The following is a 22,880-nucleotide window of genomic DNA, read 5'->3' as shown; positions in this document are numbered from 1 at the left end:
CTTGGGAGTTTCTCTAGAGCTCAGCTTCCTCTTCTATAAAACGAAGGACAGCAGCACCTGTCAGAATTGGCCAACTGTCATAGCAATCAACTCAAAATCTCAGTGGCCTGACACAGTAAAAGCTTTTATCTTGCTAGAGTCATAGTCCAATACTGGTTGATGGAGTAGCCTTATCTTCATCGGTCAGAGTCCCAGGCTTCATAATTACATGGTTCCAGCATCTTCTTCAGTCTTGTTCTTTGCATTCATTTGTTGGATGAGGAAAGAGAGAAGGTGTGAAAGACCATGTGGGTTTTGTTTTCTAGGCAGGCCTGCTAGGGGCTTCCACCCCTCATGTCTACAATGTGGTCAGTCTCCTGACCACATCTCTCTGCTGGGAGGCTAGGAAATGTACCCTGTATGCCCTGGAGGAAGAGGAAATAGAGTTTGGTGAACTCATAGTGGACTTCAGCACAGCTCCTTGTTCAGAAGACTGTTAGGAGGATTCCGTCAAATAATCTACATAACAATTCATAACTCAACTCATTGGATTGATCAATATTAGACCCTTACCTTTATGTTATCTGCAGAGAGGACTATGAAAACAACTTTAAAGCTGCCCATACTCTCTACCCACTTTACCCAACATCTTAATCTAGAGTCATTTTAGAGATATTTTGTGTAATTGAGAGGTGTGAGCAAGAAGAGGCCACCTTTTCATAGTACACTCCCAAATAATACTGGGTCTTCGTGGTTACTGTTTCCCAGCATAAGCTCATTTTATTATTGAATGATGTCTAAAGCTGTGGCGGCTTGAATGAGTCCGTCTGGTGAAATCCAACTTCTTTCAGAGCTTAAGGTCACACACTTTAGATCGTGTCAACATCTACTTAAAACCCTTCACTCTCTTTCCATTGACTTTAGAATAAAATCTAAATGCTTTATTCAGAGTTTGTATCCCTCCATCCCACATTCTCAGGATCAGCCCTGCTTTCCTCTCCAGACTCCTCTCACATGGCACTCTCTCCCTCTGCATTCATTCTTTCTTTCTTTTTTTTTTTTTTCACAAATCAGTTTTATTTTTTTTTTAATTAATTTTTATTGGTGTTCATTTTACCAACATACAGAAAAACACCCAGTGCTCATCCCGTCAAGTGTCCACCTCAGTGCCCGTCACCCCTTCCCCTCCAACCCCCACCCTCCTCCCCTTCCACCACCCCTAGTTCGTTTCCCCGAGTAAGGAGTCTTTATGTTCTGTCTCCCTTCCTGATATTTCCCAACATTTCTTCTCCCTTCCTTTATATTCCCTTTCACCATTATTCATATTCCCCAAATGAATGAGAACATACACTGTTTGTCCCTCTCCGATTGACTTATTTCACTCAGCATAATACCCTCCAATTCCATCCACGTTGAAGCAAATGGTGGGTATTTGTCGTTTCTAATTGCTGAGTAATATTCCATTGTATACATAAACCACATCTTCTTTATCATTCTTTCTTTCAACAGCTATTTATCTAGTCTCTGTTGTAGTCGCTGGGGATACTGCGGACAATGCACCTCCCCTCGTGGTGGGATATGGCAGCTTAGCGTGACCCCAGTCACAAGTGGTTGCCTCTGTGGCTTGGCACTTGCTGCCCTGTTCCCCCAGCCGGCTCAGGGAGGCCCATGTAGAATAGTGATTAAACCCACAATTTCTCTCTCACACCACCCCGAATGCATTCTTTATAGCATCGCACAATCTGGAAAATCCTTTTGCTCATTTGCATTTGTTATCTGTCTTCCTCTACCACACTGCAGTTCCCATGAGGGCAAGGATCTTGTTTATCTAATTCTCTACAGTATTCTCCATACCTATTTTCCTGGCACAAAGCAGAACCTCAGTGGATGTCTGTTAATTGAATGGCTTAAGGAATAAATGAACTGACAGGCAGCGACCAACATATCTGGTGATGACCCTCGGGTCTGGGGGAGAGTGAGCTCCATTTTCCTTCCTGATAGCCTGTGTTCACCTCTCCCCTTTCCTACTGGTTTTGTAGGGAATGACACCACTCCACTGGGCAGCATTCCACAACCGGCCTCAACACACTCAAATGCTGCTGAAGAAGGGAGCAGACCCCACCCTTGTGGATAAAGACTTTAAAACAGCTCTCCACTGGGCAGTCCAGGTGAGAAATTGGTCAGTAAACTTGTCTCAAGTGTAGATGGCATAAAGCAATGTTACAAGTTCTCTGAGTGTATCAGACCTGAAAGATGGAATTATCAAAGGTGTAGCCACTTGCACTGATACGGAGATACTATGTGTGCTAGAGCAAATAAGATTCACACTGCCCTCCTCTGGTCCCTTCACATCCAAAGGGCAACAGCAAATCTGTCACTTTGGAGGTTTTGAGTACATCAGTTGTGGAGAAGGAAACCCTGCCAAGATACAGAGGGGGAAGAGAGCCTGCTTTGGCTGTCATACACGCATGCACACATGCATGCACCCGGGAGCACGCACACACACATAACACTTCTCTCGATTGCTCTCTTTCTCTCTCTGTCCCCATGCTTGCCAAGTAGCTCATGGTGCACCGGGATAAACCTTCAAAGTTTTACTATGAAAATCCCTTTAAAGTCTTTGGACCATACTTCTCTTCTTCCAAATCCTGCAAAACAGAGTTCTTCCGGGTGACCATGAGTTCTGTGCTGAACACTGAAAATCATGCCTCATAGCACTATCCCATGATCACAGACAGGAGTCTCTGTCTGTACACATGACCAAGGAAGTCAGAATAGGCCCAAGAAATCTCTAGCCCCAAGAGAAGGAAAGTGAGGACAAGGTGAAAGAATGCCCATAGCTAACGTCGATTGACAGGCTTTCTGTTTTCGGGAGGAATGATTAATTAAGAGTCATCTACTACATCCTTCAGAGGAGAGTGCTACTATGCATCAGGCTTGCTAGCCCATTCTGTCTTTTGAGAGCCAAGCACAGACACATCCACTGTTGATCTTTATCACCCCAATAAAGGCATCCTTGCTGAACTGCTGCCAGGATCCTTGTAAGAGGTTCCTGCCTGCCCTGCTGGCGGTTTCGCCTACTTGTTTCACGTGCAGAGTATGCCAGAGACGGGCACCTGGCACTTTCAGGCCTGAGGTAAAATTGAAACAGAAGTGATTTGGAAACTGCTCTGGTTTTGTGCCTCTTTGACTTCAGTTACTCTGTACCAGAACTAGCCCTGAGCAAAACCATGAAGCGAGAAAAACTTGTTTTGTCTTCCCCACCTGCCTGTAGCATCCTCCTATGTACTTTCAGTATCTAATCTCTGCTTCTGCCTCCCTGATGCCAGTCCCTGCCCAGTCCTCTGGCTGGACAATCATGTGTGCTGGTGCTCAGTGGAGGTGGGAGTGGAATCCAAATCAGGCATTTCTTGTTTTCACCCTCATCACCCTTGCATTCTGTTTGCACAGATCTGGGATGGGGCTCACGTCTCTGCTCACACGTCCTCCACCGCACCCCCAGTTTTGAGCTGCTGCTCTAATCCTGACTTTGCAATGAAATCAGCCACAGTGCTTATAAAGTGCTAGGTTCCCAGACCCCACTCCAGATCTACCAATTTGGACTCTTCAGGGGTGGGAACCCCTGCCCTTATCCTCCAAGAGGTCATTTGGCAAAATGAAAAGAACACTCAGTACTCAACTCAGAATATCTGTTTGCATTGACAGACCTGGTTTTGACCTGAGAAAAATCACCAATCTCTTCTTGGCTTAACTACCAATGTATCTTTGGCGGATGAATGAAGTGTGCATATGACAGCAATATGTCATGTGCTAGGTAATTAGCATAACCATTTTTATTATGGTTCCTGATTTCCTCCACAACAGCTGAGTTATCATACCCACATCTTCTTATTCTTTCTCTCCACTAAATAGGGCTTTTAACCTGCGACATTGATTTCAGTCCTGTCTGCACTTTAAAATCATCTGAAGAGCTTTTAAATAGTACTGATACGCAGGCACACCCTTAGATTTCAGCCATCTATTCTGGGGTAGAGCCCAGGCATCCATATTTTTTAAAGCTTCCTTCACCCCAGGAGATTGTAATGTGCGGCAAGAGTTGAAAACTGCTATGATAAATGAATTCATATCAATGGGTGCTAAAACCTTATCTACTCTTACCTAAACATATGTGCATTTTGACCATGATTTGGCATAAGCCTACTATGTCATTCATTTATTTACTCAACTGCTTAATATACATTTCTTGAGTATCTGGCATTGGGGGTAAAGAGGATTAACAAGACAGGTCCCTTCTAAAACCCCTACAATTGTATGAAATATGCTATGTGTGAGTGTGTGAATATGTTAGCATACATTTTTCTGAAAAAGTCATCCATGATTTTCTTCAATTCCTCAGTGAGGATCGGTAACAACCTCTAAAAAATGGAAGAACCATGCACCCTCTCTGTCCTTGTGGTTAGCAATAAACTTCAGAAGTGGTGTGTCCTGCCCTTCACTTTGCAAAGAAGACTAGGTAATTCCAAATGTCAGCTGAAACCATGATTATGCTTGCCGCCTTTAGCCTTCGTGTTCATTTATGGCATAGCACCAGCATTGTGCTTCCTTTACAGTTTTTCCACATGAATGAGTCTATTTCCTGGTGTCATTTATTCCTTTTCCCAAACTTCCTGCTTTTCTCTTGGACCGCATGAGACCATGTTTAAAGCTATAGCACTTTAAAATAATAAAGCCTCTGTATTTGACCCAGATAACTAAGGCAGGAAAGATTGGAAACATTTGGCTCTTGAAGTGATTTGGAACTGGGCTTCTCCCCATCTCTCAGGTGCCTTGGTAGCTAGCTGATGGTAGCCTCCCGTGGACCCATTGCCCTCATTCACCTCCCTCATCTGTCCATGAGACCCTGCAGAAGTTCAGTCCCTAGGCTTTTTCTCCCTCTCTGCCTCAGAAAGTCCATTACTTCAACTATCATTCTATCGAGAAGATTCTCAGATCTGATCTCTGGAGTTCTAGACTCATATTTCTGGCCTTTCTGGGCATCTCCACATCATTTCCCAGACACTTCAAACTGGACATGTCCAAACTCAGCCCATGGCCTTCCCTTCCCATCACATTCCTGTCCTCCTCATAGCCCAAGCCAAAAGCCTCTGCATGGTAACACTCCTTCCTTATCACCTTTCATGTCTAGTTGGTTATTGAGATCCCTCAATTCTATCTGCTTAGCTTTCACATCTCTGTCACCTCCTCTCTATCCCCACCGTACAGGTCAGGGTCACAGCAGGAAACATATCCCATTCATGATGTGATAAATTGGGCAGAGATTTATGAAGAGGCTATTAACACACCATAGCAGGTTGCCACTAGGGCATCGGGGCCTAAGATGGCATGGGAAGGGGGAGTTACAAAGACAGCAAAAGCTGGAGCTGTAGGAGAGGGCCCACGACAGTAGGTGTTGCCTTTGGTGGAATGACCAAACCATAGCTAGCATGGAAAAGACTGAACTATAAACACTCTTATCTCTGTCCTCCCACACCCATCTCCTGTCAGTGCCACTCAGAAGCCAAAGAGCAAGGGAGCCCATTTGATGCAATTTATACAGGCTAACACGTGAAGAGCAGGATGGAAAAAGATGAGAGAGTAAACCTGGAAGAGCAAATGGAGACAATTTGGCACACCTGCCGTCACTTCCTTAGCTTAAGCTTCTGTCTCTCACCTGAACAGTTTCAGTATCTGTATTCCTACTCTCAGCCCTTTCCTTGTCCTTTCTCTTCTCACATTGCCATCAAGTGCTCTTTCTCCAAATTCCAAAGGAATGTATGAACACCACTGTTGTTCCACCAAAACAGTTATGGTCACTCTTGATCAAAAACCTTTAGTGAGTTCCATTTTCTGGTACAGAACAAACTCCATGGGCTAACACCTACTGTCTTAAAGAACCACTCCCTACCCCCTACCCACTCCCTGATCTCTCCTCTTCAGCACATATAGGCTTTACTCTAATCACACCGAAACATGAATGATCCCTCCAGTACATCACAGAGATTCATTCTGTGTCCACCTTAATCATGTTTTTCTCTTTTGGTGAAACCCTTCTCGCCCTCTCCACATCATCCCTTTCACCTGAAGAATTTCTGCTTATTATCTCTTAGTTCTGAAGGCCCAACCAAATGCCACCTTCTTTGTTGAGCTCCCATTCAGAATTGTTCCGAGTTGCCCATCCAGTACTTTCTGATGTCCAGGACTGGTGTTGCAAGCAATGGAATGCCTGATTCTTCCCTTCTAGACTGTGTGCTTAAGGGCTATGCGCCTTATCCATGTAGATGTCTTTCAAGATCCAGAATGGGTATTTGTGAGTCTTGGGTCCTCAAACAGATGTTCACTGAACTCAATCCAATAAATTTACCCATCTCAGATCAACGAGATTAATGGCTTATTGGGTTCTCTTTGTAGAACACCATTTTTAGCTTAACTGAGACTTGCAGGAGAGTAATGCCTTAATACCAGGGAAGTATTTCTAATGATAGAAAATCCTAGTTCTAGGATAGATACTATGGCAGGTCAGTGAGGGGGACAGGAATCTATTGCCCCTCAAATTTCACCTGTAGCTCCTTCCTCTGCTTACTAGACAATGTGTTTATTTGGAGTCTTCCTCAGAAGCACTTTTCTTTCAGTGCATCTTTCAAGGGAGGATAGAAAGAAAAGAACTGCACTAATATAAAACAACTATTTCATGTTTGTTTATTCAGTATGTAGTTATGTGGTTAAGGAAATTAAACATGCGCGTAATTGCGCGTGTGCACACACACACACACACACACAGACACCTTTGGAACTCTTAATATAACCTTAAAGCTTCTAGTTAGTGCTTGAGACTGGTTTGGTCCACTATGGAATCCTCCTTCCTGGAGTGAAGATCCGTGGTCAACCTTTTGGATTGTGTCAAAATCTTATAAATATATTTTTACCCTGATATATTCAGAATGACAACAGATAAATCTCATAGGCCAGTGAGTCCAGTTCATAAGGTGAAAGAATCTTAGGACTGGAAGGGACCATGTTCAACCATTTAGTCCCACCATCTAGTTCACAGGTAAAGAAACTAATGCACCGGGGGGGGGGGGGTGGTTATCATTTGATCAAGTACACCCAGAGCCTCTGCAGGCACCCAGGCCACATGCCTCCCAGTGCTTGCTAAAAGGAAGAGTACAAAACCACTGAGCCTAAAGTGAACAAAGAGAAAACTGAGTTTGCGAAATCCATACCCTGGGAGCAAAGGCCGACCCGACCCACTTAGGACACAGCAGTCTTGAAGGGCAACCTAAGTTTCAGGGCCACATGGGTCAGCTCCCCTAGGTTGGTTATTGAGAGGGAGAGGGGCAGTAAAGGGAGAAAATAACAAAGACTCACCTAGGAGTGAATATAATTTTAAAACGAGGTGAAAAGAGTAACAGGGGGGAACATAATGAGGAAAAGAGAGAGAAGCTAAAAAGGATGGGTATTCTGTTTGGCTTTGCTCATAGTTCAGAAGGCTTGTTTTACTCATTTATTTATTTATTGTTCAGCAAATATTTATTGAGAGTTGCTCTCTGCTAGGCTTCATTTCAGCAGAAAGACTCCCAGTCAGACATTTGGCAAGGACAAGATAGAGGCATCTCCGAGATCTTCATCTTATCAGACAGCCAGAAGCAGAATTCAGCCCCTTTCTGTACACTAACACAGCAACTAAGGAGAGTTTTTTTTTTTTCTAGAGTATTAGAGAACCTATGAAATGAAGTAACTCAGCAGCTGAGAGTCAGCACGCCTCGTTCCCCATCCCCCCTCCCCATTAGTTTTGCACTAGTTCTCCAAAGCTGTCAGCCCCAGACTTTGGGGTGCAGTGGCCTCTAGGGTCAGGCGAAGCAGTAAAGCTTGTGTCCAGAAGGGCTAACCACGAAGATGGTTCAGACTTTAAGCTAGACTGTTAGGCACCTTTTGTTACCTGTTAGCCCTAGGCTCTCAACTCCCAGATGTTCACCTTTATAGACTAGTCCATGTTCCCTGCAGCTTCATTCCCAGCCTGATGCATCTGGCTCTGGCTTATGGCCTAAAACTCTAATCTCCCATTTATCTAGTCACATTCACAGGACAAGTGAGGTAAGTAGGCCACTGCTTCCAAGAGAAAGAAGGAGATTGGATTTCCCTCTGAGAAGCTACCATAGCACTAACTTCCCAGACATATGTTAACAAATAATCAACTAGGCTTAAATCTCCACCAAGACCCTTTGGAAGGTGTCCTAGAATAAAAAGCATCAGAGTTTTGGAATCTTGGTTTTTAGCAGTCTGCCTGCAGCAAAATTATCATACATTAATTCAGCTTTCTTTGTGGCAAGGTCTTTAAAGGGTGTTTGAGAATTAAAGTCAATTCCGACACTCTCTGGAGATAGCATCAGATTCCTATAAGGCTGCATCACACACACTCCCCACTTCAGACACCAGTGTCAAGCTCCAGGCTGTTACCTGTGCTTCTGACTGACCAGCTCCAGATTAGAAGTTCCTATGACCTCCTCCTTAACTTGATTAATTTGCTAGAGCAACCACAGAACTCAGGGAAACACTAACACTTAACATTTTATGAGAGGATATAACAAAGCATAGGAATCAACAGCCAGTTAAAGGGATACATAGGGTGAGGTCCCAAAGAAAGGAGCTTCTGTCCTCATGGATCTTGGGGGCTGGCTTGGTAGCACATGGAAACCTTCTGGTTCCCCAAACTTGGAAGCTCTCTGAGAAAAGATGAAAAATTGCCCTCTTGGGCTTTTATGGAGGCTTCACTACATTGTCATGATTAATTAAGTCATGGGCCGAAGGCTGGTTCAACCTCTAGCCCCTCTCCTCTCCCTGGGTGTTTTGGGTGGGTATATTGACAGCTCCAATCTTCTAATCATATGGTTGGTCCTCCTGGCAACCAGTCTCACCCTTGGATGGGGTCCAAAAGTCACCTTCTTTAATTACAAGACACTGATTTTCACCTTTATGGCTCTGAAGCATCTTCAGGATTCTGAATGACTATATATATATATATATATATATATATATATATATATATATATGTCTTATAAATGCTTATATCACACAAGACTACTTGTGAATCCTCCATCATGAGGTGTAAAGTGACAATGACTAGCACTCAGTAGCTCCCAGAAGTTTTCAGAGTACATGAAGGCAACTCTATGAATTATCCATGGACAGAAACAAAATAAATACGGCGGAAGACAAAGAAACAAATCGACAATCCTCATCTAGTCATCCAGTGCAGAATTCCAGAGCTTCATAAGAATAAGATCTGTAGAATATTGTTACTTCCTCTGTTTAATGACATTTCTCCCAAATGGAAACTCACTCTCCACTCTTCCTGAGGGCTCTTCCGGACACCATCCCATTCCTTCTAACCTGGTGCTTCTTGGTCTCTGTGACCCTTTCTGGCCTCCCAGGCCTGGAGTCTACCTTTGCCTGACACAGCCAGCTTGCCAAGAAGGAAATGCTATTACCGGAAAATCACTGAACCAAGGCCCCAGCTCACAGACTCGTGTTCTCTCGGGCCCCTCAAATTCCTCTGAGAGTGCACCATGGCAACCCTTGGAGCAGAGGCTTTTAAAGACCTCGAGTTTCACTCTGAAAAAGGTCTCATTTGGCCAGACACACATCATTGCTACTGGTGTTGCACCCTAAACAGGAATTTTTACTTTTGTTTCCCCAGTAGGAACAATGAAGAATCAAATAAACAGACAGTTCCTTTTATCAGAGACAGAATGGTGTAGCGGTCAAGTGCAAGGGCTATGCACACAGGCTGTCTGTCCTGCACTGTCACTTCTGGGCAAGTGACTTAACCCCTGTGTGCCTGCATATTCTGCTGTACAATATGGGGATCATAGGAGTATCTACCCCACAGGGTTGTTGTCAAGATTAAATGAACTGGTAAGTGAAAATGCTTGGAACAGTGCCAGGCGCACGATGTTCACTCAGGGAAGGTAGCTGTCCCCATTATTCCTTGGAGTATCTTCTTATCAGAGAAAAAGACATACAGTGACAATGTTGTATAAGTGAGAGCTGGGTATGGAGACAAGTTGCCTCGAAAACTCAATACAGAGGGCATTTGGGAGGAAAAGGATAAGGGGAGTGTGTGACACTTCAGCCCCCAGGCGAAACTGCTGAGTGGGCCTGGCAGGTGCAGAGGTCCCGGGAACCCACCCGGGTTTCTGTGTGCCACTTCTACATGGCTGCTCCGAGGGTCAGGCGGAGAGGGAAGAGGACATGGAATGAGGAGATGGGTTTTGTTTCTTCTATCTGTCCTTAATGCTAGCTCTTCCACTCAAAGGGAGAATCATCACAGGGCATTTTGTCCTTTGAATCACCTTGGCAACCCGAATTCCTTTGCTTTTCCAGGAAATTGTAAACAGAATAAATTCATTGAACTGACAACTCTTTGCTTCTGTTTTCCTTCTCATATGGTTGGTAGCTTTTTAAGAGGTGTGTGTGTTGGCGATGCAGGTGGACGGCTCTTGATTGTTTCAAGTGTACTTTAGACTCCTTCGAAATGTTTAGGTATCAGCAGCTGAAAGAATTTTAGAAAAGTTGATAGAGCAAGCACAAAAGCTTGGATGTGTTCAGTGTAGCAGACTTCTGGTAAAAGGCATGCCAAAGAACTTCACCAATTGATCCAAATAATTTAAAAGTCATTAGGCAAAGGAAGGATGGAGGGTGGAAGCAGAAAGAGGGGCTGCGAGTGGAAGAGAAGGGAGAAGCTTGTGGGTAGGAACCACTTAATGGGTATGGGACCAGTGAGCCCCATGCCCAAAGGGAGACCTGTACATGGGGTATAATGCTCTGTGGTCGCCATCTGGAAATTCTCATTAATTTTATCTTTGAATTTTTATTTCGTGAGTAAAGTCGGATAGGATGATGGCACCATGGCCCACACAGTCCTGCCTCCCTGCCTCCTTAGGAAAATTCTCGGCCCACCGGCAAGGGATCTGGGCACAAACCTGGCGAGGGCCAGCATCAAGCATGTGCCTGGTTGCAAGAGGGGCCCCAGGGACCCGTGAGGGTTTCGCTAGTGGTGAGACTCTCCAGCCCAAAGGAGCACAGCACTAAATAACAAATAAAAATCACCGTGATGTGTCAAGAAAAACAAGGAAGGATCTTGTTTAAGCTTGTTTCCTGGCATGTAAATAAGGGGCTCCAGAGGCACCTGGGTGGCCAAGTGGGTGAGTATTTCTGCCTTTGGCTCAGGTCATGATCCCAGGGTCCGGGATCGAGTTCCACATCAGGCTCCCCACAGGGAGCCTGCTTCTCCCTCTGCCTGTGTCTCTGCCTCTCTCTGTGTGTCTCTCATGAATAAATAGAATGTTTAAAAAAAAAAATAGGGGGCCTCACATTTTCATTTTGCCCTGAGCCTCAGACATTTTATATCTGGCCCTGGTTGTAATGTTTAACACCCACTTGGCAGTCTTCCTACACCTCAAAGTTGAGAGCTGTGAGGGCTCCTGGCTCTTGGTCCTGCAAGAGGTTTCAGAACTGGTGTCAGCTGCTGTCCCCTCATGCCCTGGAAGCACACCCCAGGGTTCACTGTGCAATGGCTCATTGTGAAGCCAGCAGCAAGCTGAGTAATGGGAAATCCGGAAAGCCAGAGAGCCAAGGGTACAAACAGAGGCAAGGGAGGGAAAGGAAGAAGAAAAGTGAAATACATGAGTGTTGTTCCATGGAATTGTGTAAAACTGACTCAAGTCCTAGAACACAACCCTGGGGTCACATAAACAGGGTAACACAGTGGGAAGAAGACCAACAGGAAATTTTACATGGAAAAATGTATCAGGAGGTAGCTGTTGAATAGCATTTGAAGCATGTCAGAATTGCAGCTTTGTAAAAATCCAACTATCTTGCCCAGGTCTCTGACCCTAGCACGTGGCCCAACACTCGGCTTCCAGAACAACAACCTGCTTCTCCTATTTCCTTAACTTGCTCTGCATGCCTCTGAGGGACCTCCATTCCACCCATGAGTCCTAGTGCATAGAGTTACAGGGTCTCTCTGTGGATTCACTGAGAAAATTAAAATGTTAGTGGATTATTTGGATTGTTTTATGATCTTCCCAGAGATATCAGGAGAATCTGAAAGATAAGACTACCTGTTGTGTGTTATAAAATGAGAATTTCTTTTACTCCTAAAGATTTATTGCCATCTTACATTGCAAATGTTCATGCAATGGTTTTGGAGGGTTTGTTGGGTTTTTCTTCAGGTCAATAAAAGATATTCCACACCAGTAATACACACAGATTTTACTCACCTATTTGGGCAAGTTGAAGAGATATAGGACATTCAGGGAAGAATTGGTGGCTTTTAAGGCTGGGACAGAGTGTAGATAGAAAAGCCTCCCTTCAAAGATAAGATGAAAAGTTTGTTACAGATCTACACAGAGAGATAGACCCAGTTTACGTGGTTGTCTGAAGTTCTTTCTTTCACATATTTGTTGATTTTTTTATTGATTAGCTACTAAATTATGATCCATCTCCTGTCACCAAAGATTTTTGAAGGTTACATTTCATGTAATTTGTAGCCATTTGACCATTACCAGGTCATCTTGTTCATCATTATGCCACCAGTGAGTACTTATCATGGTAACAAACATCCAAATTCAGTCTTCAGCTTCTCAGTGGTCAGCCTCTGGAGCAATCAGGGAAGGAAAGTACAAAGATGTGATCAGCAAGCTAACTGTGTAGGTAACCTCTGCGTGTGCCAGCTCCAATGTTATCAACTATACCTGTATTTAACTTAAGTCCTCCTTAGTTGGTTAATCATAGAAGACAATTTAGCTCTTCTGGGAAACAAAGATCCCTGCAGGGACAAGAGACAAATGGGAATTTGTCAGAGGGTTTGATAAAATGTAGTTACTTCCTTTTTCTTTTTTGGATTTTTTCCCCCTTGTATTTTATCTCAACCTGCATAGACAGGGAGGAGTCCTGGGCTGTACATAATGAGCTTCCTTTGACCCCTCTTCTCCAGAGTGGAAATAGAATTCTGTGTTCGATCATCCTGAGCCACCACCAGGGTCCGTCCATAATCAACTATGATGACGAGAGTGGGAAGACGTGCGTGCACATCGCCGCAGCAGCGGGCTTCAGTGACATTATTAATGAGTTAGCAAGAGTGCCTGAATGTAACCTGCAGGCTCTGGATGTGGATGACAGGTACTCATGGCGACTCTAAAAGTGTTGGGGACTACCAGACCTCTTCTCCGAAAGTTAGTCTTAAGATAAAGAACATGGTTAAGGGGTTATCCTATATGACTATATCCTTACTGCTAGTAATGTTTACACATGTACTTGTGACAATAAAAACTACTCTATTTTAGTCAGGGCAGGAAAAATCATTGTTATGGAGAGACACGCTGTGACTGTACAGTATTGTCAGATTTTCCACTTTTTGCTAAACATTCTCAGAAGGCTTTCTGTATGTCAACTTCCTGCTATACGCACTTTTTATTCTTAACAGTAAGTCTTATTTTTTTCTTCATTCCTGGATTATATCATAAAGTCAACAATCTCTTGTTATCCAGACAAGAGTATAATAGAGGTTTTGTATTCAGAACTAGATATGACTTTATCAAGGTTTTTTACCCAATCATTAAAAATATATCAGCATAGAAAAGGAGGGTGGATTCAGAAAGGGGAGAGAGTTATCTCAGAGGTAGTTAGCAATTAGAGGAAGACTTGTACCCTTGTCTTCCAAACATAGAACTTTTCATCTAAATTGCTTTTCACCCATAATCAACTTTTGGAGTTTTTCAATTATACTGTATATCTAATCTTAGTTTAGGTTAGGCATTGATTCAATGGAAATACAAGAATAATATAACAACAAACAAGACTATTGAAAATAAGTAAAAGGCTTACACACTACGTATGTTTTTTTTTAAAAACTCTCTTCTGTTGAGGTGCAAAATTAGCCACCTATTATTCCTAACTTTAGATAAACTCCAAGAAGCACCTCCTACTCCCTGATACCTGAAATCCTAATAACACAGGGGAGAATCTTGTGTTGCTCATTAGTCTCAGGAGCTGGAGATGGTTAACCTGATGACTGTAATTAAAATTAAAGTATATATCCTTGAAAGTAGACCTTTTCCTAACAGCAGATGTTGATCCTTAGCAGGTAAGACAGTAGCAAGACTAAAGTTACATGAAGAGAAAAGGTGAATGATCCAAAAAGAGGAAGAAAAAAAAGAAAAACAACACATTTTTAAAAAGGAGGCCAGGTGAAAAGTTTGCCTAATTCAAAATACTTTTAGAACCAACTCTGAATGGGCTGTTTCCCATTCTGCATGATCACACACTTAGCAAAGAAAATCCCGTTCCACAAGCCTCAGGGAAGGAAGTAAGATCAAGGGGAGCAAAAAGAAAATAAAAATACAGAAGATAAGGTCCTAGGAGAGTTCAAAGTGAAGTAAAATCAAGAAGAATCTAGTTCCTACTCCAAAGCTCAGCTCACCAGTTGCCTGCACTGACAAATTCTGTCCTCCGTTTTGTTTCACGTTTCCTGCTTCATGCACCTGTGCCTTTACACTGAAACTGTGAGCTCGTCTTAGTAGTAGAATTCTTCAAAATTTTCATAGGTGTAAGTGCTTTGAGAATTTGTAGTAACTGATTTCCTGTCTTTTCTTTCTTAGTGGAGAGAAAGCACTTAAAGCAAAGGGAAGAAAAATAAGGCAATGGTAAAAAAGAGAGAGAGAGAGGAGTAGAGGGACAATGTGGGGGCCCTAGTCCTCCTAGGTATTAAAGTACTTTGTAGATCTATGATGTTCAAAACATGGTGTAAATTAGCCTAAGATCGATGGCATAGCACACGAAACCCAGAAGTAGTGTAAATATCCCAAGTTTCATCAGCCCGTGAAGTCAGACTTGACTTTAATATCCAACCCATTCATCTTCAGGAAATACAGTCTTTTATCAAGTTCTCCTCCCTACATAGTTCTGGGAATTCTCTAGGGAATGCTTACATGTCCTATAAATCATTTCTTAGCTATGGATACCTCAACCATGGCCACATGCTTATACTCGTCATTTTCTGCCATTCAGAGACTACCTCCTCAGCCATCTCTAATGAATTTCTCTGAATCATAAACTCCTACCCCTGAACCCTGCACTGTGATAGCTGAAACCAATCTGCTGTGTTTGCTGTGGCTCTTTATCTTTTAAGATAAAGAAAGGAATTATAGCCAAGATAACTTGAGATTGGATACTACAGATTGTCCACAAAGGCTCTATGTATACTAGTTAGGAATTACTCATATATTCCCCTTGTTTCTCTGCAAAACAATTTAAGTTTCCCTCCTGTTCTTCTGGACCTCTTTTTTCCACGTTGGTAGTCAGAAGAATTAAAACAGTCTTCACAATTGTTGTGAAGAAATATTTCACACTGCTCCAAAGTGGGTTGTCATGTGTTAGTAAACCTGATGAAATTGATGTCCAGCCCTTCATCTACTGAATCTATTGGCAATATATCCTCTCAACAGGATGGCATAATCTGACTGGTGCCTCGTCCTTTTTCATAATAAATATAGTCTGGAGACCTCTCTCAAGGAGAGTGGAATGAATCACATCTGACACATATTCAAATAAGCACCGTGATTGATCACTATATTGAAAAAAAAAAGATATGGTCCTAGTAAGTGTTCTCAAATTGCTGCCCATGGTGTAACCTGAGGAGAAGAATGCTTGATTGACCAGAGACACAATCCATACATCGGGGTGCTGGCCACAATGGGGACAAGGCTACTCTGCAAATATTAATTAAGGCAGATAACCCCAACTGAGCCCTCATCTGTGCAGCCCCTTAGCTGCCTCCTGAGAGACTACTTGGCTGCCCTTGTTTCTGCCCAAGGTTGAAGCCCCAGCATAAAGCCAAGAAGGAGCTTTCCGTGCCCTCCTTTCCTGCCTCAGGATCAAGCCTTTCCCAGGACAATTTACAAATTACAGTATTTTCTCCCAGTCTCTTGCTTTCTTTTCCTGAGAAAATCCTGGTTTTACAATTTAATAAAGGCTTAGGTACTGATGAATATGTATCTACCTTCTGGCTGATGAAGGACTTTCTACGCATAAAATTATGAAAGAAAAGTGAGGAGATAATTAAATGTGGTAATTTTTTAAAAACTTTTATGGAAAATCACTAAAACATTAAAAGTCAAGTAACAAATTAGAGAAAATATTTGCAAAAAGATCAATACCTTTAATTTCTAAAGAGCCTATATAAATTAGTAAGAAACACTAACAATCTAAAAGAAAAATAGCCAGATGGCATTAAGAGTCATTTCAGTGAGGAGACTCCAATGGCAAAAATATATTTCAAAAGTTCAGCCTTGCTATTAAAGAAATGCAAAAGAAAACAACACTGGAGTATCATTTTGCCTACCAGATTGGCAGAGATTTTTAAAGGTGATAATAACACTCAGTTGAGGGAAGGAATAGGGACACAGCTGGTAGGTGGATAAATTGAGTCAGTGTTCTTAGAAGACAGTTTGGCACTAAGAATAAAGAGCCTTAAAATTATCCATAGCCTTTGCCCCACTACTTCCTCTTCTAGGACATTCTCAGGAAGTCCAGAGAAGGCAAAAAGTCAAGGAATGCTTAGAGCTTAGAGGACAGGCTCCAATGAGGCTCCACCATCACCCCAAAGCCCCGTCTAATACTTACCACCTTCACAGTGTAAATAGCAACGTGTTTTGCAGGCCAGGCCCAGACTTTGAGTGGGAGCTGTCACTGGCTAAACAACCTGGGCCATTTCTGTGCTCTGACCCTTGTGTTGTTCCCCTGTGGTGCCCCAGGACCCCTCTGCACTGGGCTGCAGCTGCAGGGAAGGCGGACTGTGTGCAGTCACTGCTGGAGCTGGGCATAGACAGCAACCTGCGAGACACCAAGGAGAGCACACCCCTGGCCTACGCCCTGTACTGCGGCCACGCGGCCTGTGTCAGACTCCTCTCCCAAGAGAGCAGGTGAGTGCACCAGGAGACACTCATTGTTTTCTTCCTCTCAGGGAATTTATAAAATCAGTTGACATTCTTTAACGTACTGATACACAAAGCCAGCACTAACTTAATATTGTGTTTGCCGTTGTCTAGTGTATCTAACGGGACATGTTCTCTCTACCTCATGGAGCAAAATGGTAGTAGTGAGCCCAAATCCATCAGCCTAACGTCCACTGGACTTTCATTTCTGCTTTCCGTTTTCTTCTTCTTTTCTTCTTCCCTTTATGCCATGTTCTCTTAATCTTTTTTCCTTTTTTCCATAATCAACAATTCTCAAACTTTTTATGCTCAGTGCTGTTTTACACTTTCAGAACTCACGAAACCCAAAGTGCTTCTGTGTATGTGAGCTACCCCTATCAATATTTATGGCATTAGAAGTTAAAACAAAATTTTAATAAAATATTTATTTAGTTATTCCTTTAAAGCAACAATAACCCATGACATTTACATGTTGACACAAGTACCATAGTTTTAGTTAAGAATAACCTATTCTCTGAAACCAAAAAAGTTGTAATGAGAAGAACAGCATAGCTCTACATTGTTTTTGCAAATCTCTTTGATATCTTCATTGGAACCTACTACAATAAATACAGCTGAATTCTCACACCTGCTCTTGCATTCAGTCTGTTGCAATACATTATTTTGATGGAAGTGTTTGAAAAAAATCTGGCTTTGCATAAACATGTAGTTGGAGAAGGGAATATTTCAGTAACATTTTCAGATTATTATGAATACTTTCCTTTGATATTACACCAAAACTTGACAAGTGTTAATTTCCTAAAGGTTAGTTGCAATGTGGACTATCAGCATATCAATGAACTTTTTTTACCCTGTTGTATTAAAATCAATTGGTCTATTTCACTTTATTTCTTTTAAGATTTTATTTATTTATTCATGAGAGACACAGAAAGGAGGCAGAGACATAGGCAGAGGGAGAAGCAGGCTCCATGTACGGAGCCCGATGTGGGACTTGATCCTGGGACTCCAGGATCATGCCCTGAGTCAAAGGCAGACACTCAACCACTGAGCCACCCAGGCATCCCAGTCTATTGCACTTTAAATGAGTTTCATACCCGTGCATAATTCGGAAAATACTGGTTCATTCAGTTATGAATATTTTCCAAATGACACATCTCATTATACAATTTCTTAAAATTGCATTTGTTAATATCACCACTGATCCTATCAGAAAAGCCTTTATGTATCAGGAAAGTAGTCAAGCTTATGGTATACAGGTTTTTCAAAATTGTAATTTTGCTTGAGAACTGGACTTTTGTCATTGGCAGCAGTTACTGTCAATTGTTTACCTTGAAATCACAGGTTTATTTTATTCATTTTCGTGAAAATTTCTGCAAATATCTAACTTTAACCAAATTACCATAGTTTGTCTGTGAGTCATAAAAATTGTGTTCTGTGGGAAAAAAAAAAAATGTCTGAGTTAGCTGGCAACTCAAACAATTACACAAGTGTTTTGCCTGAAGACAACTGTCAACCCTCATTATATAGTGGAAGTGCTTATGAGTATTTCCTGTTTTGTCAAAAAATGTATACTCAAAGGTTAATATTTAATAAAATTAATAACATTTACTGGGCATTAATAAGTCAGATGATAATTTTTTAAATGTAAGTCCATTGATGCTGCTATCATGATTTGTACCAAGGGGCCCATATCCACCCCACTATCTCTATTGTACCCTTAGAGCAAAAAGCAGCACAGTGAAAAAGACATCTTGATATTATTGTTATTAATATAGTTTTAACCTCATGGAACCCCTGAACACCATTAGGGGCCCCACCTGCAGGGTTCAATGGGCCACACTCTGAGAACCCACTGGCCTAAATCACAATGTGTAACAGAAGGATGAGAGATTGTAGAAGTACTCAAGTAGGATTAAATCACACCAGGGCATATTCTATACAGGCCAACTTGAAAGAATGTTAGAGATTCCCCTGGGGCTCTCTGGTAGTATCAGGGATTCAGAAGTTGTGTTCAATAGTTCAGAAAGCCTATTGAAAGGTGAAAGAAGGAAGATAAAAATACATCACGGAAATACATCACTGAATCTTATTCAGTTACACACTGTGTGGCCTGTGAAGAACAACATTAATTATAGGCCGTCAAGTGGTGATGTTTTTCAAATTACAGATGACAATATCTCACTCCGAAGAGGAATGTTGCAATCTGGCTTTTAGGACACGCACATGGGTCAGGTTTCATCAGGTTTCATCATTAACTCGTTACCACAGAAAGCAAAGTCAATTTTGGCCTCAAAAGGGAGTAACAGAATTTTCCAAGGAACAAAAACAGAATGGTGCCTCAGGGAAACTCTCCACACAAGAGGAGCCAGCCGGACAACTGCTGACCTTTATTTCTTTAGAATTTGCCTGCCCATTGGGCACTGCTCGCTTTTCTTGCGCTGCCACACCCGATCTCTGGCATATACACTTCCTCTTATGCAGCTGAAGCCCAGACTGAAGCTTCTTCCCTTGGTTTCCTTTAGTACACTTTTTTTAAAAGCATTTTTTTCAATGGGAGATTTAGTAAAAATTAAAAGGGAAGTGAAGAACATTCAAGTAGCAAAAAATAGGCCGGCTTCCCGACGTAGATAATGTCCGAGCTCTGCCAGGATCTGCTGGGATCTCTTTCAGAGAAAGCCTGAAACCACACATCCCCCACCTCTACAAGCACCACCCTACTTCTAGTTGAAGCCTCACCTCACTCTTGGCCTTCATCTCTGTGACGTAATAAAACTTACAGGCCTACTGACTGTCCTTGAGAAGTGAGAACAGTATTTTAAGCTATTTTAGTTTAGTTTACTAAACCCTTGGTGAAAATAGATTATCTAGAGGTAAATTTTGAAAGGACAGCTCCTGTGGGGCCAAGAGGGATCTAAGAAATAGTCTACCTGGACAAAGAGTTGACCATGGCAAGGAAGGGAGTCACAAGGGTGTTGGAAGTTCCTCTACATCCTTTGACTTGAGACAGCTTTGGGGTGTATTTGGATGACCTCAGACAACCTTCTCAAGCAGATAGAACACAAGGAAGTCTTTTTTTAGGGGAGGGAGAGGTTGGGGATCGTCTCCATTTCCTATCCTCTCATAGCATCCTTGTTATTTTATATTCCCATAGGACAGAGCCTACTCGACCCCTTCCTTCCCAGAACAGCAGGCCCCAGAAGAAGGAGGGACGATTCAGCATGCTCAACCAAATCTTCTGCAAAAACAAAAAGGAAGAGCAGGGGGCCTATCACAAGGATCCCAGCAGGGACCGACCTAGAGGAGAGCGCACCTCGGAAGTCGATGACATCATCACCACTTTTGACAGCATCGTGGATACCAACTGCCAAGGAGAGCCTGGTGATCAGGTGGCTATGATTGACTTTAAGAAGCGGACCTCAGACAATTCAAAATATCTCTTGCCAGAAAAGAAGCCTGTGGCCCATAAGGGGCTTCCACCAATCAGAACGCAGAGCCTCCCACCCATCACCCTGGGCAATAACTTCCTGACGGCTTCCCAGGGGACCACTTCCCATGCCGGCCTGAGCTCCGGTACCCATCATATGGCCCAGCGATCTCAGAAAAGCCGAAGTGAGCAGGACTTACTGCATAACAGAACTGGCTGCCAAGCATTGCTAGATAACCCCTGGAGAGGTGATTCCAACCAGGTGTTCTGCAAGGCTTGGACTGTGTCTTCTTCTGATAAGCTGCTGGACAGATTGCTCACCAGCAGGTCTGGGCACCAGGAGGGCTTGGGGCTGCCCCATCTTCCTCATCTACACAATCCTTCATCAGGTATTGTCCTTGCTTCCTTCTCTCATTCTGGGCATGCTCTATATGAGAAACGTTTCATAGGGTTTTGGATGAGGAACTGGAGTGGCAGTAGCCCAGAGGGCAGGGCCAGAACAAAATGGATGATTAAGGCCCATTATTTCCCTTGAATCCAGTGGATTCAAGATCTCCAGCCTGTGGAAACATTCGGCTTTTCCACCCTGAAAGCAATCATCAAGTTAAAGTATGTGCCTTCTCATCTACCTAGCAAATATGTGCGGTGACTGGCAGATTAGAGCAGGAACATTGGTATTTCCAGTAGCAAAGATTCTTAACCGGGGTAGGTGGCAATATGAGAAAGGGTCAAATTGTTTATGTGATGGCTTGTTTTTAAAATCAGGTGTTCAATCCCTACTCCAAACGTACCGAAACAAAATCTTGGTGAGGGAGACAGGAGAATGGCAATGCCTTCTATGTATATGCGTAGGAAGGAAATATATTCACACATTAATGGTTCGAGTTACCACACATTCCAAAGGCTTACACTACATTTCTCCCTCCTGTCTCTTCTCCCAGATACACAACGCCGCTGCTCATCCAAATCTACTGATGTTATTTTTTATTTATTCTTCCAGTGATGTTATATACACATGTATGTACACACACACACACACACACACTCACATGAAATATATATACACCAACAAATATCCCCCATTTAAAATAAATGTATCTCACTAAAGAATTTGTTTTTATACACATACAAGCAATATATATGTATCTGATTCCCCTTTTTAAATAAATGTATCACATTAATACTTGTTTTTTAATTTTTAAATGTCCCACAGGTAGTTCTGATGCACCCCAGAGAATGGGAACTATTGTTCTAAAGCAGAGGTTACAAAACAGCTTCCAGAATCAGTTCATTACCATAGTATCTTGTTTTGTCTTCAAGCGAGTTAATTGCTAATATTTAAAAATCATGAAGTTTTACATAAAAATGGAAGATTCAGCTTCTCTTGAGAAATTAAAAAGCCTGGCAGCACTGAACCCAAATTCTGCTTGGTAATAATGGGCTGGTTAGGAATAACCACAGCCCCCTTGACGCCAGTTGGACATCACGGTCCCCAGGTCAACGCCATCCACAACACTTTCCAGTGTCTCTCTGTGTCATGTCAGTTGTTTGTGATCAATGTGTTTCTGTTGTTTTTCTTATGGTAGGGTTAAGGGGGGGGATGATGTATCTTGAACCCCTATTTCTGTCAAACACAGAAGAATGAGAGACCAAGAGAGCTATGTGTATGGTAAGAAGTGAAGGAGGAATATATGTATTTGAAAAGGTAGAGTATTCCTTCCTGTTTAAAGCAGCATGAATCTGGCTTTCTTCCCCCATTTCTGTTCGCCTGGTGTCTGAAACAAGTGAGTATGGCTCCCTGCATATAAATTTATATGTATTTAAGCACAGGATAAATATGGATAAGCACAGGAAGACTATTTCCCGGTGTCTGAGAATAACTCCACCCAACATTTACTTCCCCTGCAAAGCACTAAAATGTGTGGTCAGTGGCATAGGTAGTGTTTTTGCTTTTATTCAACAGAAGGATAAAGGAAGGAAAGATATTAATCTTCTTCTTTTTTTTTTTTTTTTTTTTACATTTTAGTGGCCTCCAGGGCCTCAAAGCAGTCTTCTTTCTGGATTTGGTCCTGCCTAATACCTTCTCTTCTGAAAATCTTTTGAAATTTGTGAAAATCTCCTTCTTTTTCTTTTCCCAAGACAGTCTTAGTCTGTCTCTTCTCCATCAGTTACGATTGGGTTCAGCTGCCTATGACAGAAAGCAAAGCAACAATGGCTCAAACAACATTGAAATTCAGTGCTGCTGTAGGAAAGAAGTCTGAAGTAGGTAGTTCCCAGGTGCTTGGTAGCTCCAGCATCACCAAAGACTTAGGTTCCTTCCATTTGTGTGCTCCACAGCTCACCATATGATAACATTGTTCAGCTTAGTTCACAGTGCATTATGGCTAACAGACAAGGAGGAAAGGAGCACAGAGAGGCCAAAAAAATGGATATGGCCCAGCTGAGTC

General features: G+C 42.5%; 1 protein-coding gene across 35 annotated transcripts in view; it reads left to right on the top strand.

The window, feature by feature from the left end:
* Positions 1-22,880, top strand: part of ANKRD55 (ankyrin repeat domain 55) — a 519,390-nt gene that overhangs the window by 488,190 nt on the left and 8,320 nt on the right. For all 35 annotated transcript variants that reach the window (XM_041765900.1, XM_041765901.1, XM_041765882.1 and 32 more), the window contains 4 exons: positions 2,019-2,147; positions 13,013-13,197; positions 16,830-16,997; positions 20,161-20,822. In XM_041765900.1, coding sequence (XP_041621834.1) covers positions 2,019-2,147; positions 13,013-13,197; positions 16,830-16,997; positions 20,161-20,822 — 1,144 coding nt within the window. The remainder of the gene's footprint in view (positions 1-2,018; positions 2,148-13,012; positions 13,198-16,829; positions 16,998-20,160; positions 20,823-22,880) is intronic.

The sequence above is a fragment of the Vulpes lagopus genome, chromosome 8, assembly GCF_018345385.1.
Source record: "Vulpes lagopus strain Blue_001 chromosome 8, ASM1834538v1, whole genome shotgun sequence".
In the NCBI taxonomy this organism is placed as follows: domain Eukaryota; kingdom Metazoa; phylum Chordata; class Mammalia; order Carnivora; family Canidae; genus Vulpes; species Vulpes lagopus.
Note: the sequence above shows the minus strand (reverse complement) of the source record. Positions and strands in the feature narration are given on the sequence as shown.